This window comes from Mandrillus leucophaeus, unplaced genomic scaffold (assembly GCF_000951045.1).
Source record: "Mandrillus leucophaeus isolate KB7577 unplaced genomic scaffold, Mleu.le_1.0 Scaffold258, whole genome shotgun sequence".
Taxonomy (NCBI): domain Eukaryota; kingdom Metazoa; phylum Chordata; class Mammalia; order Primates; family Cercopithecidae; genus Mandrillus; species Mandrillus leucophaeus.
The window spans coordinates 2,751,545-2,773,421 of NW_012102676.1; the positions used below are offsets into that span (position 1 = coordinate 2,751,545).

General features: G+C 33.1%; 1 protein-coding gene across 1 annotated transcript in view; it reads left to right on the plus strand.

The window, feature by feature from the left end:
• DGKB (diacylglycerol kinase, beta 90kDa) overlaps positions 1-21,877 on the plus strand; it is a 773,008-nt gene that overhangs the window by 408,819 nt on the left and 342,312 nt on the right. The window contains exon 21 of the mRNA XM_011983975.1: positions 21,396-21,460. Coding sequence (XP_011839365.1) covers positions 21,396-21,460 — 65 coding nt within the window. The remainder of the gene's footprint in view (positions 1-21,395; positions 21,461-21,877) is intronic.

Genomic DNA, 21,877 nt, shown 5'->3' on the forward strand with positions numbered 1-21,877 from the left:
AAACTAATCTTTTGGGGGTGATAGCCAATAATGTTTTCGTGGATTATGGTAGCAAATACTCACCCATCTTTCTTTTGAAGAATTATTCTGAATGAGCAAAACATACTGCAAAATTAACCATATTTTTCAAATCAAATGAAGACTTGCTTCCTGCCAAAGTTATTAAATCTCAGCCTCAAGCAATAATAATAAATGATATTAACTCCTAGAGGCCAACCCAGAACAAACTTAGTTACCTTCCTGAGCTAAAAGCAGTAAAAGAGACAGAAAATAATTTTAAGCATGTAGAAGATTGCAACTATTTGCTACATTTTACTACTCAAGCAATCAAAATTTATCATTTATAAAATAATAATAACTCAAAAACATAACCACAGAGTTATCTTTTGAGAATGATGCCCATCTCTAAGAAACATCTTTTCTCTACCTCTGTTCAAGATTTTTTAATTCAGAGGACTATACTTCCAATCAAATGAAATTAAAATTCTTTACCTTCATACTTTCAAAATCCTTCATGTTTACACACAATGTCTTTTCTTCATCCTCAAAATCCAGTTTCCAGCCCATCTCCGAGTGATTCCTTTCTCTTGACCTTCCTTACCAAATATAATCTATTTCCCTCATGTGAGCGATTGGTAAACTTACTGCAAGTAAATAAACTATATTGCTGTACAAGGTAATTGGTAATTCTGGCATTGTTATTCTGTTGGAATTAATATTTTCTCATTGAAAAATACAAATTAGTTGGATTCTCTTTTTCTTGCTAACAAAAAGTTTACTACTACTACTGGATAAATTATAGCATGCATTGACAGAATGCTGTAAACTTTGAGGCAAAAAAATCAACTAAATTGGCAATTCCCCAAAATTACCTTCAGTTGACCTTAATTCTGATAATTAATCCCAAAATTGAAAAGGATGCCTGCATTTTAATTCAGAACACTTTAGTTCTACTCCTGCTCAGTGTTAACATTTAGATAGGTTATTTTTTTATCTGGATCTCTGGTCTTGACTTTCTGCAGACCATTCAAGTTTTTAAAATTTGATGGCTTGTTACCTATTCCATTTTCCTTTTAAATTTGTATCATTATGATTGTATAATACTTTGTGTTAATTAAGTTGTCTATATTAATATATCCTTAGCAGAGCAATTTTAAAAATGGAGCACTTGTTTGTGAATATATTTTAATGAGATTTAAACACATTTGAGCAAGGTAAGCATCTTCAACAAATGCTATTAAGGAGAATGTGTAAGGTGGCAAATTTGCTTCACTAAGACAATTACTGTTTCCTTTAAAGATTGTTTTCACAAATTAAGCAGAAATAGATATAAATTACCTTTTTAAGTGAAAAATATTTCTATACTTGATTAAAACTCTCAGATACAATAAAGCATGAATATTCCCCATGTATTATAACTGTTAAGAATCTAAGTCAAAAATGGAATATAATCCATAAATAAGAATATATTAAATGCCTCATTGTGTCAATAAAGTTAAATGTACCACAAAACTTGTGCTTTGAGTGCTAGAAGATCAGTTATCCTTCCATGAGTGTCACTTGGTTATATAAAGCAATTTTTTCAATATTCAGTGGGTATTGTGGAAATAAGATAACTAGCCATCTCCTAGAACAGAAGGAAGCAATTGAACTATGTTCAAATACCAGCTAAACCCACCTATTGGTTTTGCAGTATTGCACAAATTACCTAGCATTGTTGAATGTCAGTTTGTTCACTCTTTGCATAGTAACATACAACATTCAATAATTTAGTGAATTATTGTTATTCGGGTGATGCAGCAAAGTTCGAATTCTTGTTTGTTAGCTCCGGGCCATTTGGTGCTCTGGATTATACAGCAGAGGCAATTTATGGTCATTTGTGCCTGGCTGAAAGTGCACTGAGAAATATAGTGACACGATTGTTAAATACCATTAGGAGAGCCTAGGAACATAATGCTAAGGAAGGCATTTTATGATGTGGGGGGATGGACTTCATAGTTCTTTGTAAAGTCATCCCAAAAGTATGATACAGTCTCAATATAGAGGGCTAGCATAGAAACTAAAGATGTTCACTTTTCTTTTTTTTAAACATTTCCTATGTTTTATTTTAAAATTTTTATTTTAATCGCTTTATAAGTAGTTTTTGATTACATGGGTGAATTGTATAGTGGTGAAGTCTAGGATTTTAGTGCACCCATCACCCTAATAGTGTACATCATATGCAATAAGTAGTTTTTCATTCCTTGTCCCCCTCTCTTTCTCTCTGCTTCCAAGCCTCCAATGTCCATTACACTACTCTGTATGCCTTTGTGTACCCATAGCTTACCTGCCATTTATAAATAAGAACATGCAGTATTTGGTTTTCGATTTCTGAGTTACTTCACTTAGTATAGTGGCCTGCAGTTCCATCCAAGTTGCTGCAAAAGACATTATTTCATTTTTTTATGGCTGAGTAGTATTCCATTGTATATATTATACCACATTTTAAAGATGTGCACTTTGCTTACCCCTCCTCCACCTCCTACGATATAGACCTCGAAGCGCCCTCACATATTTAGAAATATATCCTTATTATCTGTAGTGACTTTGGATACCGTACCTAAAAATGGAAGTGCATAATCACCAACATAATTTTTTAGTAATCAAATTATTATAAATATCTGAAGCAGCTTTATCTTCTGTTTTCATCTTTGTAGCAAAAATTATTGCTTCTGTTTTCAAAAACTTTAGAATAATGCTTCTGCCTCTTTGTCACTGATGCATTCCCAGTAAGTTTCAAAGAAAAATGAGTAGTGAAGGGAAGAAGAGATTTACAAATACTATTTTCCTAACAGAAGGTCTATGTTTTATTTAATTTTTGTCTTTTCAGAACCTAGCACAGTATTTGGCATACAGTAAGTGCTCAATAAATGTTCTGAGACTGACTTTGCAGGTTATTTTGATGAAAATCTTCCTTTTGTGCAAAATATTATATTGTACCCTTATACCATTCATTTTTGCTTGATCATTCTGATATGAATAAAAGAACCCCAAAGGCACCATTTTTGTAAATCATAGCCATTTGTAACTGAGAAACAAATACCCATCCATCTATCTTATCACCTTTTATATTTTCATATTTTTAATATGCCACTGAGGTTTATCTTCATAAAAACCCAAGAACAAATTGCTTCAGGCAATTATTATAAGTTTGACCATATGGGCATTACTTCTGCAATCTACATTTGAAATTCAAAAACAGATCTTATGCACATGTTTGATGAAACATGAACTATTTATTTGTTAAAGGTAAGGCAAAAGAAAAAGCTACTTCAGTACATTTTTTAAAAATGCAAGTCAGTAGGTTAATTATTAATTTGAATGTCTACAATAATGGGTACCTCTGATATTTAAGGAAGTCGTTATTTCACTGTGTAGTCAACAAGTATATTGATTAGAATTAATTCACTACAAGAAGTCTCCAATAATTTTTAACATAAGTTTTTCCTCTTTAACAGTAGCCTGAAGCTTGTCTCTTTTCTTGTGTGGTCAATTTAGCAACAAATTTACAATTAATCATTTACTGATTGCAATGAATGGTCTGTCAATAATACGCAACTCACATTGCTAAAAGGGTTATACTAGCTTTATTGTTTTCTTTTTGTCTTGGGAATCTTTGTCTAGCTGGGCTTCCTAGAATGGATTTTGAATAGTTGTTTTGAAGTAAACCATGCCAGTTTTAAAGAGACACTACAGGCTGCTCTGAGGGTATTAATCAAGATATGCCCTAACTTTCTTTTGGCATTACAATATTTGGGCATCTGTTCTGACTCCTTATATGTGAAATAAAACTCATACCAGAAAGTAGAATAAATGAAGGGTTTCATTATCTTAAATGTCATAACATTTGTTTGAATTATCATGTGTAGATTTTAAATGCTGAAATTGTCATCTTGGTTTTGTTTCGTCTATTTTGCTGTCCTTTCAAATGACTATAAGCCTGAAAAATTCTTTTTTCAATTGCATTAATAATTTAAAAGAAATAATTTACAATTTTGTGTAATAACAGTGAAATTGTTGTGCATGGGCCATGTAGTCTGGTAATTTCTAAAAGCATAAATATTTTACTGAGAAACATACCCTTTTAAAGCACAAAAGGTTTCTTGGTTATAATGGCAGTGTATTTAGTGACAAATAATGCATTTCAAAAGAGCCATTTGTTGACCATTATTCTCTTTGTGCAATGGTATTATAGATTCTTATGTGTTCACTTATTAAAGTATTTTCCATTGTGTGTATCAGGAAGGATTTGTCTCTGAATTCAATGGTGCCACTGATTAGTGGGGACTACATCTAGAGAATCATGGGTCAACTTGAAATACAATAGGAATATATTTGTGCTTTTCATTTAAGCAACAGAAAAAAAATAATTTGATTCTGATAGGTATCAACAATACTATCAAATTTGGTCTATTTAACCTTTGTCTTTCTTGAAGACATTTTAAAAATAGTATTACTAATCATGTGAAGATAATTTACTGTTGTATTATGAAGCCATATAACATGCAGATCCATGTGGATTGTATATATTAGTAAGAGTAGATACTGGTTAAGTGTATGTATTTTTTTAAATTTCATGTTAGAGTGAAACAAAGGCATACAATTTGAAATACATAAAATGATTTAACTAAATCATGGAAGCAAAGCAGTGCTTTACAAATGTATAATTTTGAATACCTTTAAAAAGTCATAGGCGCTTTCAACCTTCTACTCACTTTGCATATTTGATGTCAGAGAATGAGTGATGTTTTGCCTGGCAAAATATTGCAATACAAGGTGTCCCATAACATTTTGTTTGCAAGACTAATTTAAGGTGGTTATCATTCTTAATAAGTGAATGCCATATTAAGTCATAAGTGGGGTTAACCCATAAATATTGCTTATTTGAAATGATGAATAAAGGTAGGCTAAACTTATATTCTTATATTTGCAAAGACTAATTTTTATTTCTTTTTGGGGGATAGGATCACAAATTAAGATTACCACAGCACAGAAAAAAAGTGTCCCATTTGAATCACTAAATGTAGATTGTCTCAAGATGCTTATACATTTTGTTAGGCATCTAAAATCTCATTTTATAAAATTCTAAAATTAAAATACTATATGAATATAAAAGATAAATTGCCATATAAGAAATGAACTAATACTAATACTTGACTACTAAGTTAATATCATAGAAAATGTAGTCTTTTAAGGAATACTTCCATAAGACAATATATTTTGATTATGTGTCTTTTCTGAACAAGGGGGCTTTTAAAATAATTTAATATGCAGAGGGTTTTCATATATTTTAAACCTTCAAAGAGCTTGAAACATTGAAGCTAATACATTGGTGCCAAAATAACGTGGAACATTTTGGCCATACATGTAAGTATAGATTTTATATTGGATATGACATATGACTAACATCACATTTCAGTTTAATTGCTATGATATATACATAGCCGTGTGTGTGTGTGTGTGTGTGCATGTGTGTGTATGATACCATGATAGCCATCGTATTTTATGATGACATTTTAATATGCGAAAAGTTTACATGGTGGGTAAGTCTAGAAATATAGAATGCTTAATATGACAGTAGTCCCCTTAATCCGTGGTTGTGCTTTCCACGGTTTCAGTTACTGCAGTCAACCATAGTCTGAAATATTAATATGACAGTAGTCCCCTTTATCCGTGGTTGTGCTTTCCATGGTTTCAGTTACTGCAGTCAACCATAGTCTGAAATGTTAATCAATATTCCAGAAATAAACAATTTATATGTTTTAAATTGCACACTGTTCTAGTAGCATGATGAAATCTTGGACCATCCCTGTACCTCCCACCCAGGTCCTGAATCATCCCTTTGTCCAGGGAATCCATGTTGAATATGCCACCTGCCACTTAGGTCACTAGTAGCCCAATGCTAACTTCATGGTGCCTATTCACTTCGCTTTATCTCATCCTGTAAGCTTCATATCATCTTGTTTCATCACAAGAAGTAGGGTGACTACAGTACATGAAAATATTTTGGGAGAGATAAACACCACATTCACATAACTTTTATGACAGTATATTGTGATAATTTTTCTATTTTGTTATTAGTTATTGTTATTATGTACTGTATCCAATTTCTAATTTAAATTTTATCATAGGTATTTCCATGTGTATGGGAAAACCATATATATACATATATACACGATTCTGTACTATCTGTAGTTTCAGGCATTTACTGAGAGTCTTAGAATATATACCCTGTAGCTATGGGGAAAATATGGTATTAGCATTATATTAATAATTTGGTTAATTTCAATTAGATATCTCAAAGTGACAGCATAGTTTATTTATTTGCATCTCATTTCATCTAGGCAGCCATGTGCCCAGCTAATAAACAAAATGATGAAACACTATTTAATCAAGCATTACAATCTCTTCTTTTTAGTCTTCAAATAGCAAAGCAGAACGTAAAACTCCATTTTCAATCCATAATTTATTCAAACAAACATAATTGATCACATATACATGCCTAATTAGAGAACCATTTTGCTGGAAACTAACATAAAACTATTTTATCAAAAATACTAACACTAGGCAAATATGCCTCTGAAAGTTTGCATAGATTAAGCATTCAAAGTAGATGTATTGAAAAATGGTTATGTCTATGTAAGCATACAAGGATAGTTCCAGGTTTGCAAAATTTGACTATGGCTATTACTACTTATTACAATCTACAAACAGTATAATTATAATATTTCTTTCAATCCATTAAAGTTTAACCCATTTTTGTCATGTCCTTTATATGTGTAATTGTATTGAGTTGTTATTGCTGTTGAATGTTAACTGTCAGAAGGATTTAAATTTCTTGGCCCCTGTTATTTTTGAGGTGAACCATGTGTTTTATTTTTAGAGGTGTTTGTTAAATTACTTTATCGTGGCGTAATAGGTCAGACCTAGAAAGACATCAGGTCTAGAACTGTAGAAACCTATCGGGGGGGTTCATGATTTGCAGAAAACAGAGATTAAAATAATATATCTAATATCCATTAATTCTGTGAATCCCTGTAAGCTGTACCACACTAACAAATGTGTCAGTTTATTTACTTTTCTTCAAACAATCCAAAATATAGATAATTTTCCTTGCATAAAGATTAGACCTTTGTTTTTAGGTTGGAAAAACATGAGGAAATATTTTAAATGCCACCAAAGTAATATCTTATATATGTTCTTTAACTGACATTTTAAAATTTTCCCTCAGGGCTTTCAACTCCAGCTGTATCCCCACCCTAGATAATAGCTACCCCCTCACTCCATCAACAAGATTTGATCCTTCTGCAGTACATAAAACCTGTTCACATTATTGTTCTTTTCTCTGCTGCCCATAGGAGAGTCTTCAATAGACTAGTTATAGCCCTGTTTTGGGGTAATAAAAGCAAAGAGTAACAGAAACAATTTCCCCTTATAGGTTTTATGTCTAGAATTTTTTCTAGATATACAATAGATTTTAATTTTTATATTACATTATAAACAAAACACTTTTATCTCTGTAATCTTTTATGAATTAAATATTAATCATTTATGAGGATAATGTAATAGGCCTATATTCTCTTTCAAATAGTAGTTTAGTGTTGTGGGAGTTCTGTAGTCACTTTTGCAGTGTTCTTTGTAGCACTGAGGTATGAGATATTTTTTGCTGAGGGATGTTGGATTCAATTTTTCTAACTTAAGTTAGATAAATTAGGAGTCTCTCATTATGGTTTTAAGCTATTCATTTACTGATTTGATTTTCTTTAATTACTGTGATTACAATAAAGGACATTTAAAATAATATTATTATTGAGAACAAAGAGTAAGGACAAATGCTATTTATCATTTAAAAAGAACCAATCAACATTATTTTGTTTTTTAACATCCTCCAGGAACTAAATCATTAATTAAATAAAACCTACCATTAGGTTAAGAATAGAATTATGGACACAAATTTCTGAATAATATGTGTTCTTTTAGGAAATATTGGATGCTAATGGCATTGGCAACAATAAATGATGAAATACCTTAGAGAAAAAAAGCAGAAGTGGTTCTTCATGAAAATTAACATCAAGTGAATTATCCAGTAATCCATATTGCTTGGTGAGATGTGTATTAGTCCATTTCCATGCTGCAGATAAAGACATGCCTGAGACTGGATAATTTATAAAGAAAAAGAGATTGAATGGATTCACAGTTCTATGTGCCTGGGAAGATCTCACAATCATGGCAGAAGGTAAAAGGCACATCTTACATGGCAGCAGACAAGAGAGAGAATATGAGAGCCAAGTGAAAGGAGTTTCCCCTTAAAAAACCATCAGATCTCATAAGACTTATTCACTATCATGAGAACCATACGGGGGAAAACGCCCCCGTGATTAAATTATCTCCCACCTACTCCCTCTCATAGCACATGGGAATTATGGGAGCTAAAAATCAGGATGAGATTTGGGTGGGGACACAGCCAAACCGTATCAATATGGAAGTAGCACCATGAGTTATGGATTGGGAGTTTAAAGACTAAACTCATTCTCACATCTAGGGAGCTGCATAATCTCTAGAAAGTCCCTTAAACTCAGATCCATTCTTTCTAAAAGGCAGACATTAACATCTCTCCTTTTTCTGCATTAAAAAAAAATTCCTGCCATTAATCAGGTCAAAATGTATAATTTACCAGAAAATCCTTTGGAAATCACGCAGCTCTATATAAATATAAAGTTCTGTAATTTTGTCTCTGAAGAAAAGTAATTAAGTGAAATATTTTGTAGAAATCTCCATTACAGAATTCACTGACTCCCTAATTTTATGTTCTCACAGGAATGAGGCACTGAATAAATGATAACCTTTGTTTCAGTTAGGATCGTGATAGGCTTTATGGAACAATAACAAAGTTCTAAATCCCAGGCTTCTTTTCCCAGGACAACTGAAATAAGTTAGTTCAAAGCCAGAATGACAGCTTCAAGTTGTTTTAAAGGACTGGACTCCTTTTTTCCCCTTTTTCATTTTTCAGGAATTAAGTCCACATTCCCATGAGTAAAGTGGTAGTGATGAACGGTGGAATGGACCTCTATCTAGACAACCATTTCTAGTTACAAAGGAACCCAGGAAATTCAGAATTTATTTGTTTATTAGCTGGGCACATGGCTGCCTAGATGAAATGAGATGCAAATAAATAAACTATGCTGCCACTTTGAGATATCTAATTGAAATTAACCAAATAGTTAATACACAATTGTCTTTCAGGTATAAAGAATATAACTATATTTTGGAAATTATTCTTATAATAAAGCTTGACTCTCTTTGGAATTCATATGCTAAAGCCTTTTGAGATAGAAGACTATGTAACTATGTGCTATTTACATATAGCTACATATATTCTGGTTTAAGTTTTGGCTACTTTAACACAATTTTTGCTGAGTTATGTAAACGAATTAAGTTTCAGTTTTTTTTTTTTCCTCGAAAACAATATTTACCTCATAGATTCACTAAGGAAATTAAATGGGATTAAAAACTATATAATTGCACTTTGCACTCTGTTCTTGGTACAGCATCGATACTATTGGCATTCTTGAGTTAATGAATGTTATAGAAAGCCTTACTTTCAGACTTTTGCCATGAAAGTTATATTATTTCTAGTTGTGATTCCACCACACTATCCAGCTCCCTTCTCTCTGTCCCAGTATAACTCTCAAGGGACCCCTTAGTCTCAAATGCAGACTTATTTCCTCCCTCACCTTTGAGATCCATTCTCATTCCTACTTGTAGATAGTAAACATGGTTTTTCTTCTATCTCATTTCCCCTCCTCCTTTGTGTCCACCTCAGACTCCACTGCTGCCTGTATCCCTACATCTTACTCTCCCATCTCATCCCAAGTTACTGGCGACCACTCATACCACTTTGGTCATTCCCCACTTCAATTTAATGATTGCAAATGCACATGAGGTTTTGACTTGGATTTATTTTGCAAAATAAGTATTATGCGGTCACATTCTAAACCCTTGGGCATTCAAAGATGATATGTCTTTCTTTGCAGATTTATGGAAATTACATCAAAGCACTGAACACATTTGCAGCTTTTATCAGATTGAATGAATACAGTAATGACCAATCAACCTGAGACATAAATGTAATTGATGGATACAACCTTTGTGCATTAACTGAAAAAGATATCTTGATTATTGAAAATAATATATATCAGCAAAAACACTTAGGGTTTCCAGAAACTAAAACAGAGTTAAATATCTAATTTACTGTGAAATGAACAGTTTAAAATATATTATATTGACTTGATTTCTCAATTCAAAATCTCAAGCAAGTGATTATAGTAAATATTTTAGCTATGTAAGTTTATATACCTGTCATTGTTCTCTAATTGAGAAACAGGAATGGAAACTATGAAATACGGATTCTAAAACACATTGGAACCATACATTATTCAATAGATACAGGCAGAGTTTGTGAAATATTCTAGGCGTATGATCATCTTAGTAAAGACTTTTGTTAAGTATTTTCTTGTCAGATGAGACTCAGGGAAGTAGACTGATTCTATGTTAAGACACAGATGATCTGTTTCTTCTGTGATATGTTGGATTACATTTTTAATTCAGTTGCTGATTGTATACTCCGTACAATTTTCTTCATTTTCGATTTCTAGACCTAAATCTGGAGGGTTTTTTTGTTGTTGTTTTTGTTTATGTTTTTGGGTTTTTTTGGAGATGGAGTTTTGCTCTGTCATCCAGTTTGGAGTGCAGTGGTACAATCTCGGCTCACTGCAATCTCCTCCTTCTGAGTTCAAGTGATTCTCCTGCCTCAGCCTCCTGAATAGCTGGGACTACAGGTGCGTGCCACCACACTGAGCTAAATATATATATATATATATAAAATATACTTTTTATTATATTTTATAATATATTTTAAAATATATACTTTTTAATATATTTATATGTATTTTATATATATAATATACTTTTTTTTTTGAATAGCGATGGGGCTTCACCATATTGGTCTTAAACTCCTTGTCTCAAACTCCTGAAGTCAGGTGATCTGCCCACCTCAGTCTCCCAAAGTGCTGGGATAACAGGTGTAAGCCACTGAGCCTGACCTAAATCTAGAGATTTTTAATTAAAATGCATGCCTTGAGAGAAATTCCATCTCTTTAATCCATTAAAAATGAGTCTGGAATTCGCTTGGTAGAAGAAATTGAGTATTTAAGGGAGCATTTTAATCACAGAAATGATATATTTGTAGTTATAGTAAAGTGTATGGTAAATTTATTCTTTCTACAAGTTTGTTCCTGAAGCTTACAGTTAATTATGTGAAAAGACCATCCAGAAGTTTTCTGGCATTGCTAATGCTATGTATTGTATGCAGGAAAGAGCAAGAGTGGGATTTATAATTTATATTCTCTTCTTGGAAGTTGTCTCTAGACTCTCTGATGTCAATTTTTTTTCATATTTTGAGTTAGTCTACCCAACTTCATGAACTCTTCTGTATGAAATAGTTGTAACCTAGAGAAATTCTCAGTAAGATTATTAAAACGTAATTAAAATCTCCTCATCCGATTCCCTAGCTGTAATCATGGGTTTCTGTTTTGGAACTGAAACTCATAGTAATCATTTGTACATTTGCTTTCAATCATGCCATATTCCGTCGTAATTTTCATAAGTTTTTGTTTACAGCAGATGAGAAATATATTTTATTTTCAATAATAATTGATTTGTCAAAGGTAATTTTTGCCAGGTACATTGGCTCGCACCTGTTAATTCCAACACTTTTGGAGGCTGAAGTAGGAGAATCACTTGAGGCCAGGAGTTTGAGAGTAGCCTGGACAACATAGCTTGACCTCATCTCTTGTCTCTAAAGAAAAAAAAAGAAACATAAGTCAGGCATGATGGCTCATGCCTATAATCCCAGCTTACTTGAGGGGTCAAGGCAAGAGGACCCCTTGAGCCCAGGAGTTCAAGGCTGCAGTGAGCTGTAATCACACCATTGCACTCCAGCCTTGGTGACAGAGAGAGATTCTGTCTTTCAAAAAAAAAAAAAGTTTCTTAAGAACTTTGACTTTTTGGAATAAAATGCAAATCTAGGCAGTAGGCATAATTAAATATTTAGAAATAGTTCCAATGATCAACTTAAAGTTCACATAGATAATTACTAACATTCGCTTATGGTAGAAGCCCATAGAGTTTTAATCCAGCTCCTTTTGTGCTTATTGGTCCTATTCTAGATTCATCTTGGCTTTTTAAAAACCACTTTACTTGTCTAACCTATGAGCATTATTTAAGGTCAATTCAAATTTAAAATTCTTTTCAATACATGAAAATTAAAATCAAGCAAATAGGAGGAAACTGATAGGGACAGGCATGTTGTTTGCAGCAGGGCGTGAATGTTAAACAGTCTAATATGATGGAAGAGGAAATAAGTTAAAAATCCTGAAAAGATTAGAAGTCACAACTACCACTCGGCAGTCTGGAGTCATTTCATGGAAAGTGAATAACCCTACACACTCTGCCCACCACAGTACATGGCATGTGTTACTTAACAAGATGACTGTTGCCATTATGAAAATGTTAAAGGTAATGCTACATATCCATTTTAATAAGACACAAGATTAATCTTTTGCTTCAATTAAATTAAATCTATAGATTTAATGAAATACTTTTAATCTAAATTATTGAAATTTAAATGTCAATGTTTAATGCATAATGTATAGTGGAAAATATAAAAATTTATATTGATACTCCAGTGGTCACCTTAATTAATAATTGTCAATACTTTATCATAGATTTGGTACTGGTGCTTTTTAGACTTTTGTGCACACACAGCTCTCCATTCTACCATAAGCATTAAATCTCAAGGACTGTGGTCCCTGTGTTCTGGGTGTTTCTGTTTGCCTCTGTAGATATTCTCTCTGCCCTTGTCCATTCGGCTGTCTCCCTGAGAAATGTCCTGTATAGAAGACAGCAAAGTTCCCTTGCCCTCTATCTTCTGGTGGAGTTGGCCGGTTGAGATCTCCGCAGTAGATGAGAGGAAGGAAATCAGGGTTCAGGTTCATATGTTCCTGGATACCTCGGTGAAAAAGTCACCTGGGGCTGGATGTCTTTTCTTCCCAAGGCCGTTTTCTCTACATAACTCTTTCCCTCTAGGTCTGGTAACTAGCTCCTCACATTGTCCCTTTGGACATACGAGTGTTTTACCTACGACAGTATTCTGCATGATCCTATGTGGTTTCCCGCAGACTTTTTGGTAGTCATTTAAAAAGAGTAAACTTTCCTCCAATTACAATAGTGCACTTCTTCAGATTAGAGGCCACCTTCTGGTTTTGATGGAATAATGATACTTCACCTTCTCTCAGTGTATAATTACTACTCTCCCAAGGGGCCCTTCCTGAGTGGGAGGGACAATGGGAAGATGCTGAAGTAAGGCAGGCATTATCTCACAGATAACCCAGTTATCACTGCCCTCTGTAACATAATCACAAGAGTGATATGACTGTGTCCAACATTATATATCAATAATTATTTTTTTTAAATAGACTAAAGTGGATTATAAAGTTTGAAACTAATAACTTAAACTGAATTCTAATATAAATTTTGCCATCACCCAATATCAAATACCCTAGAAATTAAATAATTCACTTGGAACCTGCTCACGGGTGCAGCCTCCTTTATACAAAGGTGTCCCTATTTTTTTTTTTTGAAATGGAGTTTTATTCTTGTTACCCAGGCCAGAGTGCAGTGGTGCAGTCTCAGCTCACTGCAACCTCCACCTCCTGGGTTCAAGTGATTCTCCTGCCTCAGCCTCCCAGTAGCTGGGATTACAGGTGCTCACCACCATGCCTGGCCTTTTTTGTGTGTGTATTTTTAGTAGAGACGGGGTTTCACCATGTTGGCCAGGCTAGTCTCAAGTGATCTGCCTGTCTCAGCCTCCCAAAGTGGTGGGATTACAGGCGTGAGCCACTGTACCCGGCCAGGTGTCCCTATTTAAAATATGGTTTTAAATTTTCATGTACCATTCAGCAAATCCAATATCCTACTCTAGGGATTTGCTTTATTCTGAATCCCATTAACTTGCTTTCAATCATGTATTTCTCCAAGTCTCTAAGTTATTTCATTCTAGAAAAACACCCTGATTGTTCCAGCAATGTAATCCAAAACTAAGTAACAGAAATCCACAATGGGTTCCATCTGAAGTATTCACAGCAGGCGAACTTGCAGATGTGCAACATAATGCGTCTGAGTTCCTGTGGAATCACACACACACACACACACATACACACATACACACACACACACCCCTCATGAGCATTAGTTCCAATACAAAAAATGCAGTCTAACAGAGAAAAGTCCAGGTGCTCCTACCTTTGCTCACATTTAGAAGAACTTCTATCATTCCTCAGATACTGTAACATCAACTCCCTAAATCTTTGTAACTCAGGATAGCATGCACCTCCACTGATTTTGTGTGTGTGTGTGTGTGTGTGTGTGTGTGATGTGTCTTTCAGTAATTATCATTTTTCAACCATAGGACTCAGATTGGGAGACTTTTTACCTATATATTTATAATTACTTTTGCCATTGTAAATGGTATTATTTTCTGTTACTTTGTTTTAATGTTGTCAGTTCCACTAATTATTATATACTATTCCTATATCTGGGAAACTTTAAACTCTTCTCTCAGTTTATGTGGATTTCAGTTTATTTCTTTGAAATTGCTTAAATAGAACATTATATCATGTATAATGATAGCCTTTCTTTTTCTTTATGATACATGTAACTTTTATTGTTTAACTCTTGATCTGTTATATTTCTAAAGACTGCACATACAATGTTAAATAAATACTCAGCAGTGCTGTCTGGGGTGTGTTAGGCCATTCTTGCTCGCTATAAAGAAACACCTGAGGCTGGGTAGTTTCTAAGAAAAGTGACTTAATTGGCTCAAGGTTCTGCAGACTATACAGGAAGTATAGCACCAGCATATGCTTCTGTTAAGGCCTGAGGAAGCTGACAGTCATGGTGGAAGGCAAAGGGGCAACAGGTGCCTAACATGGCAATAGCAGAAACAGGAGGTAGGGGGGAGATGCCACACACTTTAGGAAGCCAGATATCACGAGAACTCACCCACTGTGGCAAGAGCAGCACCAAGGAGATAGTGCTGAAGCACTCATGAAAAATATGGCCCCATGATCTAATTGCCTCCCACGAGGCCCCACCTCCAACACTGGAGACCACAATTCAACATGATATTCAGAGGGGAAAACATCCACACTATATCATCACATTAAAATAAATCTTTCTTTTCAAAACAACCATTTTTACCTCTAGAGTTTTGCTGTTTGGTCGTTGTATGTTGACTTTGTGGAACTGACATATATATAGACTTTGCTATGCCTGTTCTAATGTGCTCATACGCCTTTTTGCTAAGTTATAGATTCTAAACTGCATGTTAAATACAAAAAATAATGCAAATTCAAATTAAGAGGATGAAAAAACATGGATTCAAGAAAGAATTGAAATATTATAGAATAATGTTTTTCTCAAAGAAAACCAAAAAACCCTACATGAACAGATGAAGTATAAGTTTCCCATGCTTGCTATAACCAAATTACCATATACCTGTTGGCTTATAATAGGTGAGAAATGTATTGTCTCACAGTTCAAGAGATGATAAATCCAAATTTAGTATCCCTGGACCAAAATCAAGGTGCTCCCAGGTTTACGTTCTCCCCAGAGGCGATGGGGAAGAAAACATTTCTTGCCGCTCTCGGCTTCTGGTGGCTTTCAGCATTCTTTAAGTTGTAGCTGCACCACTCCAATGTCTGCCTTTATAGTTGCATCGTCTCCTCCTGTCTAATCTCTGTCTCTGTCTCATAAGGAAATTGTGAAAGGAATTAGGTCCCACCTGGATAATCTTCTCATCACAAAATTATTAATCATATTTTCAAAAACCTTTACCAATGTAAGGTAACATTTCAGGGTTCTAGAGATTAGGACCTGATATGTTTAGGGATCACAGTCATCCCACTGCTAACTGTCCTCTGGCCCCCAAAGATTCATGTCTGTGTGCAAAATACATTTACCTCATCTTGATATCCCCAAATGTCTCAGTCCTTTACATCATCAACTTTAGTAGAAAATCTGATCTAAATATTTTCAGCTCCAAGTTCCAAAGCTTATCATGTAAATAATCTAAATCAGATATAGATGACACTTGGTATGATCCATCTTCAGGTAAAATATCTCTCCATTTGTGGACATGTGAAAGTAGAAAATAAGTTATGTGCTTTCAAAATACAGTGGCAAAAAAAGCATATTATGACAGTTGTACACATTCCTATTCCCGCAAAAAGAAAGTACAATGTAGAGAGGAGTCACTGGTTCCAATCAATATCAGTCACGAACTTGGTCACTTCTGTAAAAAAAAGTTACCAGGTTCCAGCTATTAGGATCTGATAACTTTTTGTGGAGCACCATTGAGCCCACTATAGATGAAGTAATAAAAAACATAATTTATGAAGAGATAGAAAAACTAATATATCAGAAAAAATAAGAAAACCAAAATGTTAATTTCTCCAAAAAAAAAAAAAAAAAAAAGCCAGGCCAACATTTCACAGATAATTAAAAAGCAAATAATTCCCATGCATTATTAACTATTCTGCAGCATAAAGAAGGAAACTTTCTGGCTCTGTTTATCAACCCAGCACTGCAGATATCAATATCTGATACAATCTGCCTGGGAAATAATCCCACTTGTGGCTATTAATTGTAATTTTCTTTAAAAATATTAACAGGTAAAAATAGTGCCTTATATAAATAGTATATTCAGGTAATGATTGTCAGGAGAGCACAGTACATTCAGGTAAAGATTGTCAGGAGAGCAAACATTGTTTTATTCCAGATGGGAAATACAGAACCACAATCTCTTATCTAAAAGCTCAATCTAACAAAGCTTTGAAAACCCGAATTTGTATAGTTTCTTGGTGAGAACTATAACCTGAACTAAGCTGCTCTTTGTAGTATTACAAAGTGTAGTGTTTCTAGTGTAACTGTAATTACAGTTAGCTCTATCTCACATTGTTAATTTATCTTTCCTTGAGTCAATATTCATATGTACTAGTGAAGAAATATTTATGTGAAGTATAGTGTGATATTCCTGACCCTTTTGAGTTTGTTAGATAATTTATCAAATATGAATGCATAACCCATAAAATTCTGAATACCAAAGCAAAAATTTCCTCATGTACTTCATCTTAAAGATTATGCAATTTATTTAATTAACTATCTCAATAAACCAAATGAGAAGGTATTATGAGTCTCAAAATCATGAATATATTTCAATAATAGTAACAGCTAACATTTATTTTCTTGCTTTCTATACACCAAGCACAGTTCCAGTTATCTTCCAGGTATTAGAACAGCATATCTTCAAAGCAAGGCAGATATTAAAATTATTCTTATTTTAATACAGGAAAATGAAAATCTAAGCAAACTTTTCGAGGTAAAATATTCAGTAAAATTTAGAGCTGGGTCTTGAACCCAGTCAATTTAATATACAGAGACAAATGGACACAGACTTCAATATGTAGTCCATGTAAGAAGAAATACGAATGAACAAAAGCATAGGAAAAGATTGTTGTTACTGTATACCTTTGACAAAACTTATTGAAGTGTACACTTAAAACTGGCAATTTTCTTGTATGCAATAACACTTCAAAAATATTACTGGAAATCTTTAATAAAATATTCAACAAATAGAGCCCTGAAAACTTCAGCTTTTGAAACTTCTTAGTAAATTACAATTTTTGAGGAAAAGAAAAGTGTGCACACAGGAATAGATTGGAATTTATTCCTCCAAAACCAAGGAAGAACTAAATTATTTCAACAATAAAAACCCATAGAGTATGCAAGATTATTTTTAATTCTAAAATTTAAATTCTAAAATTTAATTCTAAAATTAGATTTTTAATAACTCATTTCTAATTGGATATATTTATATTCTATTCTAAAATGGAATAAAATTGAAAAGATATTTAATGTGGTGCAATGGCCAAATCATCAAAAACCAGAACAATTTACTTGACAAATTTTAGAAACTATTTGTGAGAGAAAGATTCTTTAAACAGAACAAAATATAATATTGATAACAATATTTGGGTAGATATATTTTACATTTTATAAAAACAATATTCTCCTCAGCAGGATTTGCTATAGGCTCTGGGATCTCAACACATATAGAATAGTCTCTCAATTGAAAAGTTATGATCCATAGAAAACAATCAGCTTTTCAAATTAATATCATAAAATGCAAATTTGGAGATTTAGGGCAATTTTATTTAAAATATAAATAAGCCTATACAGAAAAAGGAAAAATACATTTCAGAAAAATACTAGTGGCCAAGTATTGGAGACAGATATGGCTAGTAAACTGATTATTTGATATACATATATTAGTATATACTTATATATGTAAATATAGCAAAAATGTTGCTAATTAGTTTTTTACTGTTTGAATAGCACAATGAGGTTTAAATTTGTTTTGCTTTAATAAAATTGATTTATTTTCATTTCTTAGATATAATTTTTTTAATTAAAAATAAAGCTGTATAGGTTAAGGAAGTAATGAAAAGCAATTTGAGTCTGTAAAAATATATTTCAAAAATATGTAACTTAACCATGTTTAGCATTCTCTTTTAACTTTAAGAAAATATTTGTTTGTATATAAGATGTATGAAAATCCCAGCTATATAGAATACTGTTCCAATTGCTATAGAGAATGATATTAAATCTCCACCAAGATACTTTGAAGAGATATCAGTATCCTCTTTTAAAGATAAGGAAGCTGTGATTCTCAATGAATAAATAATTTGTTTAAAGTCACAAGGCTTGGAAGTAGAAATTCTGAATTCAGAGTTTCTGCATTCTAGGAAGTGGAAGTAATGCTGATTTATTTCTGTTGTCTAAAAACTATAATGCATTCAGACAGAAATGGTAAAATTTATTTTAAAATGGCATTTTAGCTTTTTCTTATTTGGTCTGTCTTTAGAGAACATTTAGTTTCTCTTGAAAAATGGCTGCTGGATAATGTTGCAGATTTTGGCAGTACTCTATCAAGCCCTCTGGGGTTATGCCAAAGGGACAGGGTCCCATGTGAATTGGGTCTGAATTCTCATCCAAATGAACACCTGCTGTCATTGTTCCTTATCAACCCTGTAGTCGGCAATGCCAGCTCTCTTTTTATGGTGGAACCTATTCAACACAAGGAAAAGACCTGCTAGTGTTTGACACTAAGTTTTATTTTTTCCCCTCTTAACTAAATGATCCATTGCCCAAGAATCTTGAAGATAGATAAGCTAATATTAGTTTCATCTTTGACTATGCAGTCCTGTGTTTCTAGGAGTTTACCCAATTATAGTCAGTCTACTTAAATGGTCTTTTGCTATCTCTCCCCTCTCTTCTCCTCCTTCCTCTCTTCTTTCCTCTCTCTCTTTCTCTATTCAGTTTATGTTGCTTTGAAAAAGAAAGAAATTTGTTACTACAAAAATATACACTTGTAAAAAGAAATGTACTACACAATCTATTTTTAAAAGTCTCAGTCTCCCCAACTTAGCAGAAACAAATAATTCAAGCAGAAGTAAATTCAATGATACTCTCCCTATGGGAAGCAATATTGATCATTCATTTTTAGTGTTTGGTTCATATTCCTTTGTTTTGTTTAAATAGTCTGCTGAATGTATGCGTTTAATTGGAAGATATTCCAAATTGATTTTGTACCAGATTACAGATAAAGTAAAAATAAATGCTTTTCAAAATTAATTAATTGATCATGCTACATATACCATAAATAGCCCAGTTCAGATGTTTTTCCTGTAATCTCATACCACAGTAAGACAACTTCATATTATAAAGTATAATATGTTTATGACTTAACAGAATTAAATTTATAAAAAGGAACTCTGTGACTAGTTTGAGAGTTATCATTGGACCAACAAAAGTGAACCATCTTGATATTTGTACTTCCTAGCAAACCAGGAAGTTGGCCATGTGTATATAGCAAAATAAGGTCTTAAATATTAAACCGTAGAGGGGGATTCTTGTAACCTTTATTATAAGCATTCTTTCTGTACACTTCTATCTATGTGTCTGGATGATTTTCATTCATAGATTAATTCAATTACTTGACAAATTTTAGGGTATCAAATGTTTGCACAGAAAAAATTACAGTTAGCTCTATCCTGCAACTCTCTGCCATCTGCAGTGGGCATTGGTCCCTCTCTTTTTGTGCCTCATGCTTTGTTATGCATGAGTAAGCACATTAGCCTTTCATTTCATTCATTAGACTTTTAATCCTTGATTAGTGTTTTCAAGATTCTCTCAAATACACAACTTCTTTATTTCCTTGCGTTTGGTTTTCTTTTACTTTTATCTCCACTTTGAAACAAAGTTAACAGTGAATGTCAACAATAGCCCTTTTCTATTGAGGTGACTGGTAAATATATTAGTTTCTCATTTGAGTGATTAATCATGTGTGGATGAAGAATGGGAAAATATCTCCACACTTGGAATAACAGAGATAATTGTTTAGAGTCAGTTGCAGCAGTCTGTGCTTGAAAAGCTTGGATAGCAGTATTTCACCAGTCTCACACATTGAGTACGATTTCTATCTCATGAAAAAAAATCTGTATTTGCTAAAAGTAAGAAACATCCATTAGGGTCAGAACTGATGCACTTGGAGTCTCAGAGACAAATTGTATTTGTCAACAGTTCCCCCAAAATTTGCTGTTTTTTGTTGTTTTTCTATTCAACGAGATATGCCAGAAAGTTGCTTGTGGTACAAACTATTATTAATTACACATCAAGACAACCTAAGCAAATTCTGAAGTCAAGTATTGCATTTATCTTTACTAGACATGCACCCTCACACCATCTTTTTCCCATAATTAATCTCAAATAATTAGGAGCTTCTGTACTGATCATTTCTCCACTTAGGCCATCCTTCTAACTCTTGTTTAACAATATTTTCAATTACTATTTGACATTTATGCTCATATGTGCTATCTTCAACATACGTTGAACATGAGGTCAAAGCTGGTCATTAAAAGGAGATATAGAAATTAAATAGTAGTAAAGTCTTAGATGTAAATGTAACAAATAATCAATTGTGAAATTACATAAATCACTTCTGCATATAATTTATATGGATCACACATTTTTGCCTAATTTCACATAATCTTCTTGGCAATAATATTGTAAAGAAAAGTTCATTTTAAAATGTTTTTTTTTTTTATTTTAGTCTACATTTTCATGAGATAATAGGATCATAAACCATCCTGTTTTTGTTTTCTATTTTCTCCCCTTAGGATGCCTCCATTGCACACAGATTCCACATCATGAGAGAAAAACACCCAGAGAAATTCAACAGTAGGTAAGGCGACAAAAGAGATGAAATTATAGATATAGTTGCTGAATTTTGCCATAAAAAGATCACTAGATGGTATAGAATATTTTATAATGTAGCGGCTGAATGAGGCTTTGTGTGCGTGTGTGTGTGTGTGTGTGTGTGTGTGTGTAAGTATTAAGATGATAGGATAAATGAATTAAATTTTTCTTAGGTTGTGATGAAACTATAATGAGGAATGCAATGGGTCATCTCTATTTCATTCTCATGTACTATAAAGAAAGATTTCAAGTAAAAGATGAAAATAATAGTTTTAAGACACATTGGAAGTTTGCATGACTTATATGAATAGCAATCAACCTTAATCCCAAGGAAAAACACAGGGTTTTGATTTGATAATGCTAAGTGTATATTACACAGGGATTATATATCTTTGGACTATCA